Source organism: Ovis aries, chromosome 5, assembly GCF_016772045.2.
Source record: "Ovis aries strain OAR_USU_Benz2616 breed Rambouillet chromosome 5, ARS-UI_Ramb_v3.0, whole genome shotgun sequence".
In the NCBI taxonomy this organism is placed as follows: domain Eukaryota; kingdom Metazoa; phylum Chordata; class Mammalia; order Artiodactyla; family Bovidae; genus Ovis; species Ovis aries.
This window is the reverse complement of record NC_056058.1, coordinates 72723559-72746306: the sequence shown is the minus strand read 5'-3', so window position 1 is coordinate 72746306 and position 22748 is coordinate 72723559. Positions and strand designations below refer to the sequence as shown.

The following is a 22748-nucleotide window of genomic DNA, read 5'->3' as shown; positions in this document are numbered from 1 at the left end:
TTCCCCAAAAAAAGTCTTAGGGATTTTTTTTTTACGTTTAACATCATGAAAATCATTCTTTTGTACATTTTGTCATTCTTGGATAGTTTTAGGGTGCATGTGCGTGCATGCGTGCGTGTGTGTGCACATGTGTGTGTGCACATGTGTGTGCACGTGTGTGTGTGTGTGTGTGTGTGTAGGGTAGGAGGAGGAGCAATAAATCTGATCCATGTTACTTCATCTTGGCTAAAAGCAGAAATCTTGAATGATTCCATTTTATTGGGCAGTTTTTCTAATTTCTACATTTCCTTTGAACTTAACTATGTATTAAGATCTAATAAAATAATTTATTAAGAAAAGTTATCCTGATTAAAATAGTCTCTGTTGGTCCATCAATGGGGAAATATGACAAAAAGGTGGCTTATAATATACCAACTGTGTAGATCAGGTATTTTAGGTGAAGAATGACCACTTTCTAAGTAGTATACTATTAATACCATTAGTGATTCTGGAGACAGTATGGGGAGAGGAGGGCAGAGACAATGAATGCACCTTAAATAGAAGAATTAATATGATTTCATAAAATACAAGTTGTATAATTAGGTCAGTGATTTAACGTGTAATTTTATTTCATGATATATAAATATTAATCAAACACCCAGGAATCAGGCAGATGTCAAGCAGCTAGACAAATTCTCTAAGGAGGTTATGAGCAGGGACTTCCCCAGCAGTCCTGTGGCTATGACTCCATGCTTCCAATGCAGGCAGCATGGGTGTGATTCTCAATCAGGAACTAAGATTCCACACTTGGTGCGTGGTGTGGCAAAAAAGAGGTTACAAGCAGAGTTTCTAAGAAAACATAAACTGCTGTTTATGAGGAGAAAAAAAAGGCAGATTTCCAGACCAAACTGCAGTATAATTTAAGAGGACTGGGATGGGATCTAGAAACCTGCAAATTATTAACCAACTTAGTGGCTTTGGTAAGGGATAACTATGGAAAAAAGCTTGCCTCTATTTCTTATTCGAATTGGATAAATGGATGATGGTGGGACAGAATGAACATTATTAGGAGAATTAAAGTAGTGGCAAGAACAAGCCAAGATATTTTAGCCTAGCATAAGAGGTTCAGACTAGAAAAGGTATTCCACATCAAACTAAAAAAAAACCTAAGGTTTCAGAATAGGGAAATGATAGTATGAGAATGATTTTTAAGATTACTGATTTGATGGGATGAGCGAGCAAAGCTGGAAAGCGTCAGAACATTTAGAATGAGGTAATAAGGGTGAGCATCAAGGAGGAAGTACTGACAATTGTAACTAGAATCTCAGAGAACACTGGTAAAAACGGTCTAACTTCCTTTCACATATGTAAGGACAGGAAGTTAGTATTAAATAAGAGATTTTAAAAATATTATAAACACAATAGCAAGCAAAATAATAATAATAAAAATAGTAAGAACAAAATAATCTTCAACAGGTGTTTCAGATGTTTACTTGCATGATTCTTGAAACTCCACTAAGAGCTCAGGAGCAGTTTGTATTGCCTGGAAGGAGTATTAAAACAGCAGTGTTAGTTTTCTAAATTAAAACTAATGCATCGGTCATTATGAACAAAAAGCAGTTTACCTTCTCTAAGAAAGATGAAGCAATACTTGTATTTTATTTATATTTCTTCATTTGCTGTTTCAGCCAATTTCAGTTTATTGCCAAAGATACAGAGATTGTAGTCAAGAAAGTGAGAAAAATGGACTTCTCCGGTAGTATAGTGGATAGGTATCCACTTGCCAGTGCAGGGGACACGGGTTCAATCCCTGGTCTAGGAAGATTCCATATGCCAAGGAGCAACTAAGCCTGTGTGCCACAACTACTGAGCCTGTGCCCTAGAGCCTGTGTTCCGCAACAAAAGAAGCCACCACAATGAGAAACCCTCACACCGCAGTGAAGAGTAGCCTCCACTCGCCACAACTAGGGAAAGTCCAAGAGCGGCAACAAAGACCCAGTGCAGCCAAAAATAAAGTGAATAAGTAAAATAAAAGAAAAAAGGAAAAATCTACTTCTCCAAAATTACAAATTGGATGTTTAGGTTACAAAATGTCAAGGGTGTAATAGAGGGATTAATTCTGGTAGGGAGTGGGTAAGAGCAAAAAAGGCAGACAAGGGGACTTCCCTAGTGGTCTAGTGGCTAAGACTCCACACACCCTATGCAGGGGCCCTGGGTTCAATCCCTGGTCAGGGAACTAGATTCTACATGCTGCAACTTAAGAGTTTGCATGCCACAACTAAAGATCCTGCGTGTTGCGACTAAGACTACACATGGCCAAACAAACAAATAAGTAAATAATATAAAAAAATAAAGAGAGAAAGAAGTACGATAAGTTTTCAAGAAAGATATAAGATATCAGAAACTGTTAACAGATTTTCACAGTTCATAAAGATAGATAACTTGCACAGTGCTGTGAAAGCAAATCCAAAGGAAGATAACAGTTCTGTATGTTTATTCATTTCTTACCTTCTTTTAATGGAGTTTTGGGAACAAAATTTTCTTTACTTTCATGACAAAAAGCCTTTGAAGGATCAAAGTGTTTGATACCCAGAACTTTATTCAATTCCTCCTGAAGTTTTGCTTCACTTTGTTTTCTTTTAGTAAGCTGAGCACGGAGTTTTAACACCTCCTATTGTAAGAAAAAATACAATCAGTAAATAATTACTGAAGATCATGTTAGCGAAATGTGCTACGAATATTACTGACAATTCCACAGTTGCTCTTTTTTCAAACCTTAATGGCAAAAGCTACTGCATACAGGCTTTCAGACTATAAATTACAAAATGAACAGCTATGACAAAGAAGATAACAAGTCATTTAAATCTTCCTGTCCCTCTATAGGTACAAAGTCGTATTTCTGATAAAAGTAAATGGCCTTAAGGTAAAATAGCAAGTGAAGAAACAATTATTCAAGCAGATCCATAAAAGCGCTTTTTGTTTTTTAAAAAAGGCAATGTCCTGTTGTGTTTGAACTAATCCTGTTCCCTCTCGCCCTAGTACTTGCTTAGCAAAGCAGAGACTCCACACCAGACCTCTGCAGACTGGAGCAGAGGGTTCCCCACAACCCCCATCCCCCCACCCCACGCTCCCAGTCAGAGGCTTCTCCTGAGGAGCAGGATGTCAGCATCTCTCATCTTGCCCCCAGCTCTTCCTTGATCTGAACAACAGCAAATGTGGCTAAGAGGTGTGTGTGGGGGTCTTTTCTTTCAAGAAACCAAGGTGCAGGGTGCTGAAAATGCCCAGACCCTGATCACCCTTTACCTAGCTCATGAGACAATGGTTCCAAGCCAACAGACGCAAAGTGAGAGACCCTCAGATTGCTCATCTCCCTCTCCCCCAAGTCTACTAAACCTCCAGCTACAGGGACAGAGGTGTTTATTCACAGGAAAGCTTGCCATCACCCCCAAATCCAGATCTGAAGCCTTGTCTCAGAAATTCTGCCTAGGAGGAGAACACAGAGCTCCTAATTTATTCCCAGAGCAAGTGACTTCACTTACAACAGAGCTTAGAGAAGTTCAAGCTGAAGGATGCCCTTAAGAACAGTAGAGGCTGTGTGGTGCAAGGGAATGGGAAGTGATTAAAAACTGGGCTAAATTGTAAGCTGCCTAGTTTGTAGAAGAGAAGTGCTGAATAAGACAGGTGGGAGGAGCCCTCCTGGAGCCAGAACAAAGTCAATCACTGACCTAAAACACAGTTCCAACAAACGAACCAGAATCAGATTGTACATTGATTGTACACATTAATCTGTTGAGGAATTTAAGACCTGGGGCAATGTTGAAAATAACAGAGGGATAATCCAGCAACTATGTGTGATCAGGGAGAGAGGGAGGCAGCCTTACCCAAACCAGCATCACCTCAGGGTGACTGTGTACACACCCCAAACTGAACCTCCCTCAGCAGCAACATCAGAGGCACAAACTAGTGGGGAGTGGGGAGGAGGAATACACTGCACTAAACAAGAAAATAACAACATACCTGCAAAGGGATGGCAGTACCCAGAGGTGCTACAACATATTGTCTAAAACATCCATTTTCTAACAGAAAAATTACAAAGTACACAAACAGGAAAGCATGATTTATACACTGGGGAAAAGCAGGCAACAACAACTGCGCAGAGAGTAACCCAGTATCAGATTTATCCAAAAAAGGGTTTAAAGCCATTATAAACATTTGAAGAAGTAAAGGAACTTAAAAAAAAGGGAGTAGACTCAAATTCCTACAATCAGAAATGAAAGAGGGGCCATTGCTGCTGATATTATCAAAATCAAAAGGAATGTAAGGGAATATGGCACACAGTTGTGAACCAACACATCAGAAAACGAAATGGACATATTCCTAGAAAGACGCAAACTACTGAAACTGTCTCAAGAAGAAATAGCCAATCTGAGGTACGACTATATCGCTATAAACTTCCCTGTTAGAACTGCTTTTGCTGCATCCCATAGGTTTTGAGTTGAAATAGTCAATCTAAATAGATCTATTATAACAAGTGAAGAGATTGAATTATTGATCAAAAACCATCCACAGAGAAAAGTCTAGGTCCAGTGCCTTCACCACTAAATCCCACTACACATTCAGTAAAGAATACCAATAATTCACGAAATATTCCATAAATAGAAAGGGTGAAACACTTCCTAACTCATTTTATGAAGTCAGTATTACCATGATAAAATAAAAACCACCCACCCCAATATCAATAAAAGTAAACGTGACTTTACAAACCGATTTGAGATTGCTATTTTCATCTTTCAGTTTCACAACATGCTTGATTTTTTGCTTTAGATTCTGATGACCCAATAATTTAGCATATGAATCTCTTAGATTATTTAGTTGTTCCTGAGCTGCACCATGTTCATTCAACAAAGCCTGTTTCTCTGCTTCAAATGCATCCAGTTGTAGCTGAAAAAGATTTTTTTGTAAAGTTAAGACTTAAAACTATTAAATCCTACTTGACTCATATTAACTACAAGGAAAACTAAAGTGAAAGAAAGTAAAACGGCAAGACAGGATTTCCCTGGCGGTCCAGTGGCTAAGACTGCAGGCTTGCAATGCAGGGGGGCCAGGTTTGATCCCTGGTTGGGGAACTAGATCCCACATGCTGCAATTAAGACCTGTACAGCCAAATAATAAATATCTACACAAGAATCTCAACAACCACCACAACAAAAAAGGCAAAAAACAAAAATAGATTTACTGACTCACGCTTAGGGCTCTCCATAAATTGTCTTTTTTTTTTAAATAAAAAGTTGTTTTTCATTTCAAAGATCAATGAAACAGAAAGAAAGAAACAATGAAAGACCTGCTAGCGGGGCTAATCTGTATTACCACAACACATTATAGCCAATACTGTCTTCTGACTCTAAGTACCCAGATTTGCATTTATCCTTTAAGTGTTAGTTAGAGCAACACTGAGAAAGATCATAACAAAATAAGTGTCAAATATTTACGTAGATTATCAAAAGTTCATATCAGGAGAGCCTTCTAAGGTATTAACTTTTAAGAATCTAGGGGTAATATTTAAGCCTATAAAGCCTATATTAAAAACGTATGCATAATAATGTAGTAACTATAACAAATCTTCTGTAATAGGAAGTTAAACTGGCACTGTAAATGCACAGCAAAATGATCTTTCAGAAGAACCATGTCACTGCCGTGACTGTGACACGGAACAATACGAATTCTCAAATACAAGTAAGTTAAGTCCTAATTGACAGACCTGAAAAGGCTTTGTTTTATTATATAATTCTTCATAGAGGAGACGCCACTTATTCATTTCCTCAGTTAATTCTGCTATTGAGTTTTCTTTTCCAGCTTTTCTGTAAGGGAAAATTACATTAAAAATCACAATATACTAGAAAAAATAACTTGAGACGCGTGGCATTTTAGTTTTCAGCCTAGATTACCTTGCTTCTTCCTCTTCCAGTTGTTTCTTAAAGTCTTCGCTTTGTTGCTTGAGTTGGTTCTGTAAATCAGATATTCTTTTAAGAGAAGAAACTGTAATTTCTTTCATTTCTGCTTCTTTAAGTGCTGATTTGGTCTGCAGATCTAGAAGCATCCTTGGATTTGAGAGAGAACAGTCCATTAAGAAAATTATAGCCATTTAAATTACCTTTTTTTAAAAAAAAGAATCTCAAAGAACTGTTGAGAACTATACTTTTTAAACTGTGTAAATTTACCATTGAAGATCACCCAAAGCAAGCCATGGGACTATAGTTTTCTGCATCACTTAGTAGCTGGCTTGCAGCAACATCCAATTGTCCTAATGGTTCTAAGACCACAGGTGTGGGCAGGTTTTATTTCTCCGACATACCTTGCATATTCTTGATTAGAGTTCTCAGTTGCCAATATTTGATCTCGGACATCCTCTGCACTTTGCTCAGCCTTGGCCAGTTTTTCCTTAAGTGATTCGTTCTGCACCTTAAGATCTTCTAGCTCACTTGCTGTTGATGCTTTATAGCTTATTTTTTAAAAACAAGGTTAAAGGATTTTTCTAACATATGCACAACAAATCTATAGCTGATTGGTTTATATTTTATACACTTTTAGGTAAAACAAACAAAACCTTATCTATTTTCACATTTGCACAAGTAAGAATTCAATGTTTTGAAGTCAAGTTAATACTTAACATGAACTTATATGACATACGCAGTTCCTTTAAAGAAAAGAGTCTGGGGGGTTCATGTTTGGGAACGCATGTAAGAATTAAAGATTTTAAAATTAAAAAAATAAAAAACTAAAAATAAATAAATAAATAAATAAATAATAAAATTCAAGGAAAAAATGAAAAAATAAAATAAAATAAAGAAGAGAGTCAAATGCCTAGTATGGGCGGAATCTATGAACAAAGATGAAAAGAAATCAACTACCAAACATGGAAATTACCTCAAAACAAAAACCCACACAATCCCTCTACCTACTGTCATACTTTATTATCTTGTGGGTGAGAGAAAAAAATGCCTCTTCAGGTTGTTGTAAAATAAAAGGAAAAATAACAACATAATTAACTTTGTTCTAAGTGTTTTAAACGCAAACTACTGAACATGTTAGCTGATAAAACTGGAGAACCTACATTTTGCTTCATGATTCAGAAAAGGCTTTTCTGAGGAATTTACAGTTGAGATGTGATGGATAAGGAGGATTTAGGGAGCCAACTGGGGAAAGTATTTCAGAGGGAAAAGATGTGTATGTGCTTGGAGGCAGGTAGAACACAGTCCATTAAGAGCTGGGACTGGGGCTTGCCTGTTGGCTCAGTGGTAAAGAATCCACCGGTCAATGCAGGAGACATGGGTTCAATCCCCAGTCTGAGGAAGACCCCACATGCTGTGGAGCAACTAAGCCTGTGCACCACAACTACTGAGCCTGTGCTGTTAACTACTGAACTCAAGTGCCCTAGAGGCCACGCTCCTCAACAAGAAAAGCTACCTCATTGATAAGCCCGCGCACCATAGTTAAGAGAGCAGCCCCCACTCACTGCAACTAGAGAAAAGCCCGCACAGCAACAAAAAGCCAGCATAGCCAAAAATAAATAAGTAAAATATTAAGCATTAAAAAAAAAAAAAGAGCTGTGACAGGAGTCTAATGAACAAGAGAGGGAGAAAAAAAGAGCAAGAGATGCAGGAGCAGAAGCAAGAGGCATGAATCCTTGCTGGTGGGGCATAGTGGGCTTACCTGAATGATAAAGGACATACTTCAAAGGTCTCTTAAGTAAGTGTGTAAATTATTCCAGAGATATTCAGAGAACTGACTGAGGAGGGACAGGAATGCTGAACTGGAGGATTAACCAGAGGACAATTATTTTTCAGCCCAGGTGAGTGGTAAAGGAGGCTTGGACCAAGGAGTTGGCAAAAGAAAGATGTGAGATCTCTTTTGGAGGCAGAATGGAAAAATTCAAGAAAGAGACTGAATGTTGGGAGAAAGGGAGAGAAGATGATTGCGATGACTCCAGACTTATGGAAGGAGAAACTCAGAAGATGGAGATGTCACTGACTGTGATCAAGAATGAGAGACGAGAGGGACAAAGGGAGACAAAGATGATCTAGAGTTGTTTTGGTGGGGTTAATACCAGACAGCGGTGAGAGATCTACTTGAAGTTAAGTAGGCAGCTGAATATATGAGTAGGGGACGAAAGGAGGGGTCTGGTTTGAAGAAATAAATTTTAATGCTACTTGCATACTAATGGTGACTGACATCACAGAATGACTAAGGGCACTAGTTTTCAAAGTGGCAAGAAGGAAAATTTCTTTCCAGAGTTGTGAACAGCACTAAAAGTTACATATGTATACGTATATATATATAGTTAGTTGTTCAGTTGCTCAGTAGTGTCCAGCTGTTTGTGACCCCATGGACTGTAGCACACCAGGCTTCCCTGTCCTGCACCATTACCTGGAGCTTGCTCAAACTCATGTCAGTGATGCCATCCAATTATCTTGTCCTCTGTTGTTTCCTTCTCCTACCCTCAATCGTTCCCACATCACAGTCTCTTCTAATGAGCTGGCTCTTCGTATCAGGTGGCCAAAGTATTGGAGCTTCAGCTTCAGCGGCAGTTCTTCCAAAGAATATTCAAGGTTGGTTTCCTTCAGGATTGACTGGTTTGATCTCCTTGCAGTTCAAGAGACTCTCAAGAGTCTTTTCCAACACCAAAGTTCAAAAGCATCAATTCTTCAGTGCTTAGCCTTTTGGTCCAACTCACATATTCATACATGACTACTGGAAAAACCACAGATTTGACTACACGGATCTTTGTTGGCAAAGTAATGTCTCTGCTTTTTAATATGCTGTCTAGGTTTGTCATATGTATATTAATTATATGTATGCTGATATATAAAAATTAAAATATATAGGGACTTCCCCAGTAGGCCAGTGGTTAAGACTCTGTGCTTCCACTGTAGGGGCAATGAGTTTGATCCCTGGTTGGGGAACTAAAATTCCACATGTCGCACAGCATGGCCAAAAATTCAAAACAGAACACAAAACATACACACACACACACACACACACACGTACATATATATACACACACAAACATACACACACATACATATATATACGATATGTATGTCAAAATATATCAGATCAGATGCAGGAACACATCACTGAGATTAGAAGGTACTAGTTAATGAATGGGTATTAGGCAATTGATTATCCATATGGAAAAAGAAATATGAATTTTATCCCTTTATCACTACACATACAGAAATCAGTTCTAGGTGGAAAAATGAAAAGTGCAATTTTGAAATTTAGGAAAAAAAAATAGGTGAATATCTTTATTTAAGTTCTCGGGATAGAAAGTTTTTGTAGGCAAAAGTGTTCACATAAAACTCTATAAGTTTAACAACACTAAAATCAAGAATTGCCATTCATCACAGGAAACCATAAAGAAAATGAAAATATAAGCCACACTCTGTAAGATATCTGCCACCCATATTGCTGATAAAAACCCTACAAATCAACCAAGAAAAGATAATCTTCTAGAGAAATGAATAAAAGTCATATATAAGCTTTTTACCGAAAAGGAAAAATGAATTATCCACAAGAAGAGGTCCTTTTACCTTTAGTATACTGGCAAAATTTATGAAGTCTAACAAGATTCAGAGGGGAGGTAGATCAATGGGAACTCATACATCACTAGTGGGAGTGTAGATTTTCACCTCCCCTTTGTAAAATGATTTGGAATTAAATTTTAAAGTTGAACATTCACTTAAATGTGACTTTAGAGTAATTCTTACAGGTATGTAAGAGGAGACCACAAGAATATTCACAGTACTGTTAATAAAATGAAAGAAATGGGAAACAACCCAAAAGCCCAAAGTGAGAATGGATAAATAGTGGTAGACTGATAAGATCAAATATTCTTTAACAGAGGATGAGACGGTTGGATGGCATCATCGACTCAATGGACATGAGTTTGAGCAAACTCCCAGAGAAAGTGAAGGACAGGGAAGGCTGGCGTGCTGCAGTCCATGAGGTGGCAAAGAGCTGGACATGACTAAGTGACTGAAGAACAATTCTATAACAGTGACCATGAACAAACTATAGACCCAGGCAATATTGAGATTCAACCCTAAAAACACACACAGTGCAGAGTGAAAAGGCAAGTCCCAGGATATGACATATACTACTAGGACACTTTTGGTGAAGTTCTGGAAAGAGAAAAATTAGGTATTAGTCATATGGACATACATTATAAAATTATACACAGGAAAAAAGCTAGGAAGTAACTGATGTAGATTTTGAGATGGTGTTACCTGTTGCAGGGAGGAATGAAGATGGGGACAGTGGAGGATTCATATAGGTAGCAAGCTGTTGAAACTCTTTTGATTTATAGGTTGTCTTCTATGAGCTCATGCATGTTAAATTTACCTTTATGATTTAGGATTTCTGTACACATTGGATCTTTTTATTGACTATACTAAAATAGATAAAAGAAGAGCCCTCTACCCAAAATTATATAAAGAAATACAGTAAGTAAAAATGCTAACATTAATACACTCAGTGTGAGACTGTGTGATGTACTAGTGTTTGTTGTATTATCCTTTGTAATTTGTAACGCCCTCCAAAATAAACTTTTTTTGAAAAAGGGAAAATAAGTAGACTGGATAGGAAGTAGATACATTATAATATCTATCAAGAAGATGGACTAAGAGATTATATTATAAACTATAAATATAAACTGCTATATATGTGAAGTCACTCAGTCATGTCTGACTCTTTGTGACCCTGTGGACTGCAGCCCACCAGGCTCCTCCATCCATGGGATTCTCTAGGCAAGAATACTGGAGTGGGTTGCCGTTTCCTTCTCCAGGGGATCTTCCTGACCCAGGGATCAAACCCAGGTCTCCCGCGTTGCAGGCAGACGCTTTACCCTCTGAGCCACCAGGGAAGCCATATATACAGGATGAATAAACAACAAAGTCCTAGTGTATAGTGCAGGCAACTGTATTCAATATCTTGACATAAACCGTGGTGGAAAAGAATATGTAAAGGAATGTATTTATATGTACAGTAGAAATTAACACACTGTAAATCAATTATACTTCAATAAAATAAAGAAAAAAAGATGGGCTATAAACATGAGGAGGACTGGGGGTGAGAACGGTATTGGGAAGGAAAGGTGCAGAAAGAAGTGGGGGGTGAAGGGAGATGTAAAAAGACGTGTTTTAAAGACAAAGGCACATTAACATGTTCTAACACTGACCGGAAAAATTCTAGAAGAAAGGTTGAAAATTAAGAGATAAGGGATGAATGATGGAAAGAGGTCACTAAAGGTTAAGGAATGAGATACCTCATCTGTAATAGGTGGGAAGAAGATAGGGTGAGCATAGATGCAGGTACATTTATAAGTTCCATAAAGAGGAAATAAAAGCGTTTGGATTCTTCATGAGGAAAACGATGACATCAGGAGAGTCAGACAGATGTGTATGAAATCTGAAGCGGGTACTGGGCAAGGGAAATTACTATATATTCTAAGACTACAGGTAACACGAAATGCCCATTTCCATGGGCATTGTGGAATTTAAAGTAATAACAATTGTTTTATCCATGTAGTTTTGCTGACAGATGTCTCTAGGTGAACATTCCTTGCCTGCTCATGTACATTTGAGAAAGCATCTTCCCCATAAAAATACCTTTCAAATTGAGCAGTAACATCTTCCAGGCTCTGCACTGTACTGTTATGTTTTTCTTGTAAAAGCAAGGTGGCCTGAGTATGAGCAGCATTACTTTCATCCAGTTCGGCTTCTTTCCTAAGAAAAAGGAATGGTTAAAAGATAAGATGCTAACTGCATCTTAATTACCATTTAATATACCATTAGCTTAAGAAAGAGACTAGGATGTACCTTTGACACTGTGAATCATATATTCCACACTGGACAGCTTAGACCTACATTCATGATCTATATCTGCTAGCATGTTTATTTACATGCAGCTTCATTTTACCTTTGCCATTCTTATTTTACTTTTGTTTTCATCCTAATTTACTTACTTTTGTTTTCATACCGTATGTACTTATATAGGTAGTTTAAACACTTTTGGGGGAAGAAAGAAGATTAAAAAGACTCTAAGACAGAATCTTGGCAGCATCCAAGACTGAAGAATGTGAAGGATTATAAGTTAAGAAGCTCTTGGGTTGAATAAAATTTAATTCTTTGAATTCAGATATTTAGGGAACACTAGGTACAGTTAAGGTAACTTCGTTTTAAGAGGTCTTTTGAAAAAATAATTACAAGACTATGTAGATTTATTGTGACTATACCAATAACCCACAAAATAAATTACTAATTATTTAAAGATTCAACAACTTATTTAGGAGGCTATTTTGCCTAGACAGAATGGCTTTTAAGTCATCTTTATAACTATAGACTACAAATCTATACAGATTTTAAATATATGAATATTACATATTTCTACAATGGTGATAAACTTTATTTGACAGGCGTATGAGCTTATAAGAGGTATTTTAAAGAACACATAGAACTAAAACTGTAAGAAGCATTATTTGCTTAAAGGCTAAGTTGGACACTGAAACAAGATACACAATTGTTCAAATTCATTCTGGAATGAGCAAAGGATTTTAAAAATACACACCACAGCTAAAAGCAATTAACTACTACTAAAGGATTTAAAATAAAAATACTTTTTCCTGCTCCCTAGAGGAATCCTGTCAACTTCTAAGTTTTTCTCTTAATCCTGAAATTTCCACACTGGAAAGGACCTTACAAATAATCTCATAAAACTCCTTTATTTTGTATCCAATGAAACAGAAAACAAAAGAAATTAAGACAGTCTTGCTCAGAATCACACATTTAACTAACAGACCTAGTAATAAAATCTTTATCTCCTGACCTTTGAACTGAGTTCTTTGAGTTAGAATAAATGATTATCTCATTTTTCTTTCTGAAATTGACATTATCCACTCAAGTTTCTTAATGTACCTGTCCCCTGAGGCTGGCTGCAGGATGAAAACAATCCCCCTAATTACATATTTTGTTCCCCAAAATGCAGGCATGTATAAAAAATTTGATGTTCTTTAAAATCACTAACCACTAAAAGAAAATAGAAAAGGGATTAATAAAAAAGCACCTAATAAGAGATAGATACATAGTTGTGATATAAGTGATGATTCTGTAAGGTTATGTCTAGTTCTTTGCTAGAAAATGTTTACTGCTGAGATCCCAAGAATTCAACTATTAGTTTACAATTTGAACTCAAGAATCAACTTGGATACTGTAAATAAATGTGATGAAGGGCATATAATGTGAAAACAATATGAAATTAAACAAAGAAAAAAAAAGGCACTGGATCTCAGGCTTTCTACTTTTAATGATACATTTTTTAATTTCTGGATTTTCCCCAGTTCTGGTTGTTTCTTCCCCATTTTGGTTTTTGATTGTTATTTCTGAAGTGTTTGTGGCTCCCTCTTTGAACTTTAAATAAGAAAAGGGCATGGCTTCTCACTTGGGCTGTCATACCTGTCTATCTGTACTTTCCGTGCATGTACTTTACCTCTCTGCGTCTCTTTCTTTTTATTTGTGGACTTCCCTGGTGGTCCAGTGGTTAAGAATCTGCCTGCTAATGTAGGAGACCATAGGTTCAGTCCCTGGTCTGGGAAGATTTCACACGCCGCAGGGCAACTAAGCCTGTGTGCCTCAAGAACTGAGCCTACACTCTGGAGTCTGCCTGGCAGCTACTGAGCCCATGTGTTATAACTACTGAAGCCTGGGTGCCCTAGGGCCCATGAAAGTAGCCCCTGCTCACCACAACTAGAGAAAGCCTGCATGCAGCAATGAAGACCCAGCATAGACAAAAGTAAATAAAATTAAAAAAAAAAAAAAAGAAAATTCCTTATTTGTAAAATAATTCCAACCTCACCACTCACATGATTGGTGTGGGAATCCCAACAGAATGTACTAGAAAATAACCTTTAATTATAAACATGAAGTCCTATTAATACGAACCCTTTCAGCTTTTCTTCGAGCCGTTTTAGTTCTGCAGCTCTAGATTCTGCTTCCTCTTCCAGTTGCTTAAGCAGGTTTTCCGCTTGTTCCTCCTTTTGCTGTAATTTATCCAGCTCGTCCAAGGCCTGCTTTAATTCTCCCTCAAAGAGAGTTCTCTCTTTAATCGTTTCTTCTTGAAAAGAACAGAGCTTCTGCTGAAGACCAGAAGATAATTCCTGCATATTGATAGAAAGCCAGCAAAACCATCTGAAAGGTTTTGACAATTTAATAAATAATTAAATTGAATAATCTGTGAGATTTTACTAAGGACAAAAGAGAAGTACAACTAATCAGTATGGACACTAAACTCGAGAGCCTCTGAGAAACTTGAGAGATTCATATTCATTCTGTCATGGATTATATCCTACCCTTTGTTAAGACTGGGGTAAATGTTATTTCAGTCTTTTTCCTATGCAACACACACTTCTTAGACAACAAAAATTATATTCTACAACTGGCTTTTATCATATATTTTTCTCATATGATACTATATAAAGAGTATTATGATTTCAATGTTATATGGAAATATATAAAGTTATATAAGTAAATAAGAATAAATAAATACAAGTAAATCACCATTGCAAAAAAAATTCTAACATTATGAATAAAGGAAAAATTGCCTTTGACCTACTCCCCATTCCAATCAAAATAACCACTAAATTTTGCATTATAAGCATTATGGTCTTTTTCTATATATTTACATTCTTTTAAAACATAAATTAAATATACTGTGCATAAAAAGGTCATTTAAAATACCATAAAAATAGTTGTTGAGGTCTTTTCAAGTCAGTATATACAGATCTACCTAATTCCTTTGTCACTGCAGATTGCCAACAATATAATATTTCACATTAGTTCACATGAGTACTTGCTTCCTTGACTAATTCTCACCAGTATATCATATTACCAAACGTTTTAACTTGTGCCAGTCTTGGGAGTGGAAAAAAGACACCAAAACATTTCTTTGATTATTATGACAAGTACAGCGTCTTCTCATTTTATAAGCCATTTGAATTTCTACTGCTAAGAATTATCTATTTCCATCCTATGCCCATTAAAAAAACTTTTTTGTTTAATTAAAAAAATTTTTTTGGCAGCACTGAGAGCCATGCAAGATCCCCATTCCCCGACCAGGCATCAAACCTGCGGCCCCTGCAGGGGAAGCTCGGAGTATTAACCACTGGGTCACCAGGATTGATGTTATGATTTTTTAATGAACTTCCTGTGTTTCTCATTGATATGTAAAATGTTCTTTATGTAATCTGGATTTCAAAAAGTCACATTTTGTTTTTTGTCTAATTAGACACTCTTTTACCACAGAACTATAAATGCCTATGTAGTAATCTAACACAAGAATGTGCTGAAAAAAAAATTAAAACAATTTCCCTATATCGTTTCAACCGTTGCTTTAATTTTTCAAATCATGAATAACTGTGGTGACGTCAGTTAAATATGCAGCAAAGACATGATTACTTCCTCAGGATAAGAATCTAAAAGTAGAACTGTTGGATCAAAGGATATATACAATTTAAAGGTTTTCTGAAACACAGGGAAATGTATGACATAAAAGAAGCACTAGGCTTTTTTAATATTGTAAAATACCTTCTCTTGTTGCAGAAGTGAATCCATTTGCAATACTTTTTGTTGTAGCTCTTCATGTTCTTGTTTTTCAAGAATAGACCTCTCTTTTAAGCTTTGTATCTCAGAATTTAGATTTTCGTCCAGTTCTCTGTTCCTATTGATAAGGTCTTCTAGAAAAGGAAAAATATCAACAATGCTGTAGTTAGATACTAATATTACTTTTGAAAAACCCAGATTTCCATGGTGGTTCAGAGCATAAACAATCTGCCCACAATGCAGGTTCAATCCCTGGGTTGGGAAGGTCCCCTGGAGAAGGGAATGGTGATCTACTCCAATATTCTTGCTTAGAGAATTCCATGGACAGAGGAGCCTGGGGAGCTATAGTCCATGGGGTCACAAAGAGTCAGACATGACTGAGTGACTAACACACATACAAACACACAGAGGTCAAGTATTTCCAAAGAGGGAAAAAAAATTCTGAAGTTCCTGTCATTACTACATATAAAATAGTACATATATTATATAATAAAATCTTCAAACCTAGCTCTATGTGTCTACCAATTTTAAATGGCCACCCAATGAGGAGGTCAACTGTGTATATTTCAATCAAGACAAGCAATATATTCAAATAAACAGATAACAAATAGCATAAAAGATAAAAATCCCCATGCATCAAACAGAATTTTTATTATTGTTTATGTAATTATTTAAAGTTGCTATAACATATCAGTACTTTTAAAAACTATCATAGGTAGTATTTATCTAAAGAAAACAGTACTATAAACAGTAGAATACCTTTTTCTTCTTCAAGCACCTGGCATTTAGACTTCATGTCTTCTATTTCTTTAGACAATATAGCAATATTTTCCTCAAGAGACTGCTTAAGGCTTAAAACTTCATGATTCTTCTCTTTCAGATTTTCTTCTAACTGGGCAATATCTAGCTTGTATTTTTCCACTTGATCTGATGCACAACTGCATTAAAACAAATTATGTTGAAGAGCACATCTATTTAAGCAGAGGAAACATTAAATGAAAAGAGATGAAAATGATGCATTCACAACACTTCAATAAAACAAAGTCCAAAAACTACTCTTCATATTACCTTATTTCTTCAATGTATTCTAAGAGCTTTTCTGTTTCAGATTTTTCATCAATCTTTTCCTTCTCTATTGAAACACTAAAAAAAAAAGCATACATTAATATACACAATAATCATACTTACTCTGTACCAGAGTAAGCATCTCTGGTACAGGGTAAGCATTATTCTGTGCAGAGTAAGCTTACTCTACAGAGATGCTTACTCTATGGCAGATACTGTTCTCTCAGGCAGGCTGACTCTAGGTTCTAAACTCCTAACCATTAATTTGTGTGACCGCTCATGTTGACAATTTATGCAAGTAGGAGGCTCAAGTTTGTTGTTGTTTTTTTTAAGTGAGAAAGCTTTCCAAATATATTCTGACAAAAGGCTTATGATGATGAGAGTCTATATACAGTTACAGATCTATAACACTCTGAGTGTATCAGAAATCACCTTTCCTGTAGCTTTCTTAAAATCCCCACCCATCACACATACAAAATAGAATTTTGTGTGCTTCAAAGCCTTTCTTCCAGGCTGCCTTTTATTCAGTTACTTATTGAGAAAGGGGCAAGGGACTTTAGTAGATATCTTATGAAAGGATATATATGAATGGTCAATAAGCACATAAAAGAGATGTTTGACATTAACAGCAACAAACTGAAAACATAGATGATATACTACTTTACATCCTCTAGAAAGGCTGAAATCAGACAGGCTGACAATATCAAGTATCAATGCGTATATGACTGTTAAGTCCATTCAGGCATGTCTGACTCTTTGCAACCCTATGGACTACAGTCCACCAGGCTCTGTCCATGGGATTCTCTAGGCAAGAATACTGGAGTAGGTTGCCATGCCTGCCTCCAGGACAAATATTGGTTAGGATATGGAATGAATGGAACCATCATGTATTGTAAAGTAGGAGTGTAAAACTGTATAAACACGTTGAGCTTTTAAAAAAGCATTACATGGGGACTTCCCTGGTGACCCAGTGGCTAAGACTCCATGCTCCCAATAAAGAAGGCCCAGGTTCAATCCCTGGCCCAGGATAGATCCCACAGGTCACAACTAAAGATCCTGCATGCTGTAACTAAGACACGGCACAGCCAAATACATAAATAAACAATGAAACAAACTACATAGAAAACATTATACATACACAACACTATGACCTTGAAATTCCACTCCTAGATATTTACTCAGAGAAACAAAAACCTATGTCTACAAAAAGGTAAATATAGTAGTCTTACTGACAATAGTCAAAAATTGGAAACCCAAGTACTGATCAATAGGAGAGTAATGAACAAATGGAGGTATATTCATATAGTGGAAAACTACTAAGAAATGAAAGAAACATATAATACACACAACAATATGGATGAATCTTGACTCTGCACTTTCAACGCAAAACGCATGGGTTTGAGACCTGGTCAGGGAACTAAGAGCCTGCAAGATGTACAGCACATCCAGGAAAACAAAAAAAAGAGCCACATATACACATATATGCATGCATGTGATGCTGCTGCTGCTGCTGCTAAGTTGCTTCAGTTGTGTCTGACTCTGTGCGACCCCATAAACGGCAGCCCACCAGACTCCCCCATCCCTGGGATTCTCCAGGCAAGAACACTGGAGTGGGTTGCCATTTCCTTCTCCAATGCATGAAAGTGAAAAGTCAAAGTGAAGTCACTGAGTTGTGTCCAACTCTCAGCGACCCCATGGACTGCAGCCTACCAGGCTCCTCCGTCCATGGGATTTTCCAGGCAAGAGTACTGAGAGTGGGGTGCCATTGCCTTCTCCAGCATGTGATGATAAATGTCCCCCAAAAGGTCAAATTAACTTATGATGATGGAAGTCAGAAAGGGGTTGCAGGGGTTGGGGGTAACTGCGGGGAGGAACAGGGAGCAGAACGGAGCATGAGGGGACTTTGTGAGGGAATGACAGTGTTCTCTACCTTGTTTGGATGGTGGTTACACAGGAGTACACAATTGTCAAGTCATTAAAATGAATACTTACGATCTGTACAGTTTAGTAATTAAAAGAAGTCTAGGACTGTAAACTAATCATAGCTTCCTGTATCAGTGCTTCTCAGTTTTGGTCTCGTTACAGCCTCCATAAGATTACGTGCCTTTCCTCAACACTGATACAGAAGACGTACAAACATAATATATTCATATTTCTTTTCAGCATAAAATGTTGGAGAACGATTAGGGTTCAGCTGTTACTTAGGAAGAGAAATAGGGCAAGTGGAGGCAGGCAATGAGATGAGTATGGAGTAATAACTAGCCAAGAAAGCCAAATACAAAACTGGTTACACAACATAACCTTTTTTCTTTTGTCACTCACAGTTTCCCCTCAAGTTGCACTATTTTCTCCTGAGACTCCACGAGGTTCTTCTGGGTGAGCTGCAGCTTCACCTCCATGCCTTCCTGTTTAGCCATCATGCTCTACACAACAGAAATATCTGTTTTAGGAAATGAGAACTTGTTCAGATCCCCAGTTCCAGAAAACTTACCTAAGGTATTACTCACCCTCATCTTGGTTTCCCTTTTGTTTCTCAGTTTCATCAACTCAAGGCTTAGAATTCTCAAATTCTTCTGGTTATTATCTTCAGAAAACTGAGTATAGCAAACACATAAAAAATTGAAAAATATTTTTTTACTAAAGTTGTGTAAAAATCACTTAAGCACTGAGTATTCTATTATAGGGACTAGTATTTGATTACAACATACTTTGGTAGAGAAAAGTATCCTTAACCCACACTGGGATTACTGGCTTTATACTATTTCTATTCTTATCCCTCCTTTTCCTTCATGTGACTTTCTGGTCTACTTTTGAAATCAGCTTCAGTGGTTGTTTATCTGTATATGCTGGGAAGTCTACTGTGTGGCTCTAAAACAAGATTTTTGCAGAGTTTTGTCTGTAAAAATTGGTTAATTCAAGTGTGTTTGCTTAACAAACTGCATTTGCATTGTCTTGTCTACTTTGAAATATGCAGACTATAGGGTCCATCACAGGCCTAATAAATGATAACCTCCCTAAGTGAAGCTCAGGAATCTGCTGTCTTGCCCGTGCTTAATTCTTACGCATCCTTACTCCCTTTGTAAGCAAAGAGCCCAGCACGTTACAGGCCCTGAATAATAGATTCTTATTAAGCTGAACGGTGATTTACAGCTTCCTCCCACTTCTATAAAAAGCAGGATGACCATATTAAGTCCTTTAAGATCTACTAGTTTATTAATGTTGATAAACACAATTTATCTCCTGAGCATTATTTAGTCCACACATTTATTCATTTTCTACTGCATTCCCAAAGAGATTTAAGACAGAGGCCTGCTATCATGCTATTATTTACTGCAGAGAAAGATCTTTAAAGATACTTCTAGATGTAAATTCTAAAACGTTACTAGTGGTCTTACTAACTGGGAGTGACTTTGAAGGAGGGTGAGAAAATGTCAGATGTTAAAACAAAAAGTAAACGATTGTTTATATTCTCTTCTGTGCCATGTACCATAATTCCTATTGGGAGTGGCTTAATATTTAAAGTACATTGATTGAAGTTAAATGACTAAACTAGGCCTCAAATTCCCAAACAGCTCTATGAGGAAAAAAACATAATTGTTTTTTATTCAATTGTAAAGATTATGAGGTTCAAATACCTTAGATTTTAGGAGCTCATTAGTCTTGGTTAATTCAATAAGCTGTTTTTCCAGTGAAGCATTACTTGCAGAGAGAGATGTTTTTTCCCTGACGGCAGCGTTTAGCTTTGCTTCCACCTTCTCCAACTCAGCTTCCAGATCCTGGATCCGCCTGTCCTGAGCTCCACGCTCCTGCACAAGAATGCGGATCTGGACAGGAACAAGGAGGTGAAATGAACAACTCATGTATTACTGCCAATACAGTTACGAGATGCTGTCCGGTGCTGTGCTTAGTCACTCAGCTGTGTACAACTCCTTGTGACCAAATGGACAGTAGCCCGCCAGGCTCCTCTGTCCATGGGGATTCTCCAAGCAGGAATACTGGAGGGAGTTTCCATGTTCTCCTCCAGTACTAGGTGCTAATGATAATCAAAACATTAAAGTTCTAGAAAAACCTCTGATTGTGATATGATGTTCTTCAACAGTTTTAGCTGTTTGAGCAATCGTATTTACTTTATGACACATCTTGAAAATCTGTTAAGCATTTTAAGAACTGAGAATTCAAACTGCCATAAACTTCTAGGTATAATTATACTGTTTATTTACTTTTAAGGCATTGCTACCTATAAAAGTTCTTCTTTTCTCTAGTTCTAATTATAGGAATTCAAATTACAGCTTAAAATGCTAAATACCTTTATTTCTGGGAAAATAGAACAGGGCTCCTGGGTAGGGTGTGGTAGGCATTAGCAAGCCATAATACCTGATGCAACTAATGGGTAAAAACCAAAACAAAAAACAAATATTTGTCAATAGGAAATGTGGAAGCCAGAAGATAATGAAATGTTTAAAATGTATGGGAAAATCTGCCAATATAAAATTCTATTCCCAATGAAAATAGCCTCTAAATATGAAGGTGATATACAGACATTTTTCAGAAGAAAAAAACAAAAAAGAGCCAAGAATATTTGTCAAGAGTAAAACTGCACAACAAGAAATATTAAAGAAAATTCTTCAGGCTGAAGGAAATGATCTCAGATGTTTATAAAATATGCACTTAAATATAAGGACTGATAGACTGACAATAAAGGTAACAGAAAAGGTTTACCATGTAAACATTAGATAAATGAAAGCTGGCATGGCTATGTTAATAGTCTACAAAGCACACTTAAGGCAAACATTATTACTAGTAACAAAGAAATTTTATAGTCAAAGGTTGTTTCAAGAGAAGACATAATCTTAAATTTTTCATGTACAACCAAGTACTATTGTAACAAATATACAAAGTCAAAACTGACAGAATTGAAAAGAGATTAATCCACAGAGCTGGAAGTCTAAAAATTTCTCAGAACTAACAAACACACAAAAATATCAGCACAAATAATAGATCTGAAACAAACTATTAAATGACTTGAACTAAGTGATGTATATAGACCACTATAACCAACAAGTGCATTTACATTCTTTTCTAGTGCACATAAGACATTTACCACAGTAGGCTTTATGGCTTCCCGGATAGCTCAGCTGGGAAAAAATCCGCCTGCACCTGCAGGAGACCCCAGCTGGATTCCTGGGTCAGGAAGATCCGATGGAGAAGGGATACTCTACCCACTCCAGTATTCCTGGGTTTCCCTTGTGGCTCAGCTGGTAAAGAATCTGCCCACAATGCAGGAGACCTGGGTTTGATCCCTGGGTTGGGAAGATCCCCTGGAGAAGGGAAAAGCTATCCACTCCAGTATTCTGGCCTAGAAAATTCCATGGGCTGAAAAGTCCATGGGGTGGCAAAGAGTCAGACACTTTCACTTCACTTCAAACTAGACTTTTTGCTTGGTATAAAAGTATCAAGAAAGCACAGCTATATTGCTGCTGCTGCTGCTAAGTCACTTCAATCGTGTTCGACTCTATGCAACCCCATAGATGGCAGCCCACCAGGCTCCCCCGTGTCTGGGATTTTCCAGGCAAGAACACTGGAGTGGGTTGCCATTCCCTTCTCCAATGCATGGAAGTGAAAAGTGAAAGTGAAGTCGCTCAGTCATGTCCGACTCTTAGCGACCCCATGGACTGCAGCATACCAGGCTCCTCCACCCATGGGATTTTCCAGGGAAGAGTACTAAAGTGGGGACAGCTATATTAAGTCACATAAAAAGCAATCTCTATTCTTACTGGCTTTGTATTCAAACTTATCTCAGTATTCTAAGCCAATAATAATTAACTAAAAATATATCAAGCACCACTTACATATATGGCTGTGAACTAGATGCTAGGAACTGAATGAGATTTAAGATTCCCAACTGTAAGATCCTTTATTCTTACATTATTGGTTTACGATCAATGTTCACAGCATAGTACTATAAAGCAGAAAAAAGAACATTTAAGACTATCTACATCACACTTTTTCAGTTAAAGAAGTATAAAGAAGGGTTTGTGAACTCAAATGCCTACA

General features: G+C 37.1%; 1 protein-coding gene across 2 annotated transcripts in view; it reads right to left on the bottom strand.

The window, feature by feature from the left end:
- Nucleotides 1–583: 583 nt before the first annotated feature.
- The window catches only part of LOC443128 (hyaluronan mediated motility receptor), a 31409-nt gene continuing 9244 nt past the window's right edge, over nucleotides 584–22748 (bottom strand). For both annotated transcript variants that reach the window (XM_012178900.5, XM_004009047.6), the window contains exons 5-18: nucleotides 20330–20518; nucleotides 19202–19288; nucleotides 19017–19117; nucleotides 16698–16772; nucleotides 16389–16567; nucleotides 15615–15763; nucleotides 13974–14188; nucleotides 11646–11762; nucleotides 6332–6478; nucleotides 5925–6077; nucleotides 5738–5837; nucleotides 4744–4920; nucleotides 2488–2650; nucleotides 584–1522 (exon numbers count right to left, since the gene is read on the bottom strand). In XM_012178900.5, coding sequence (XP_012034290.2) covers nucleotides 1503–1522; nucleotides 2488–2650; nucleotides 4744–4920; nucleotides 5738–5837; nucleotides 5925–6077; nucleotides 6332–6478; nucleotides 11646–11762; nucleotides 13974–14188; nucleotides 15615–15763; nucleotides 16389–16567; nucleotides 16698–16772; nucleotides 19017–19117; nucleotides 19202–19288; nucleotides 20330–20518 — 1872 coding nt within the window. In that variant the 3' untranslated portion in view covers nucleotides 584–1502. The remainder of the gene's footprint in view (nucleotides 1523–2487; nucleotides 2651–4743; nucleotides 4921–5737; nucleotides 5838–5924; nucleotides 6078–6331; nucleotides 6479–11645; nucleotides 11763–13973; nucleotides 14189–15614; nucleotides 15764–16388; nucleotides 16568–16697; nucleotides 16773–19016; nucleotides 19118–19201; nucleotides 19289–20329; nucleotides 20519–22748) is intronic.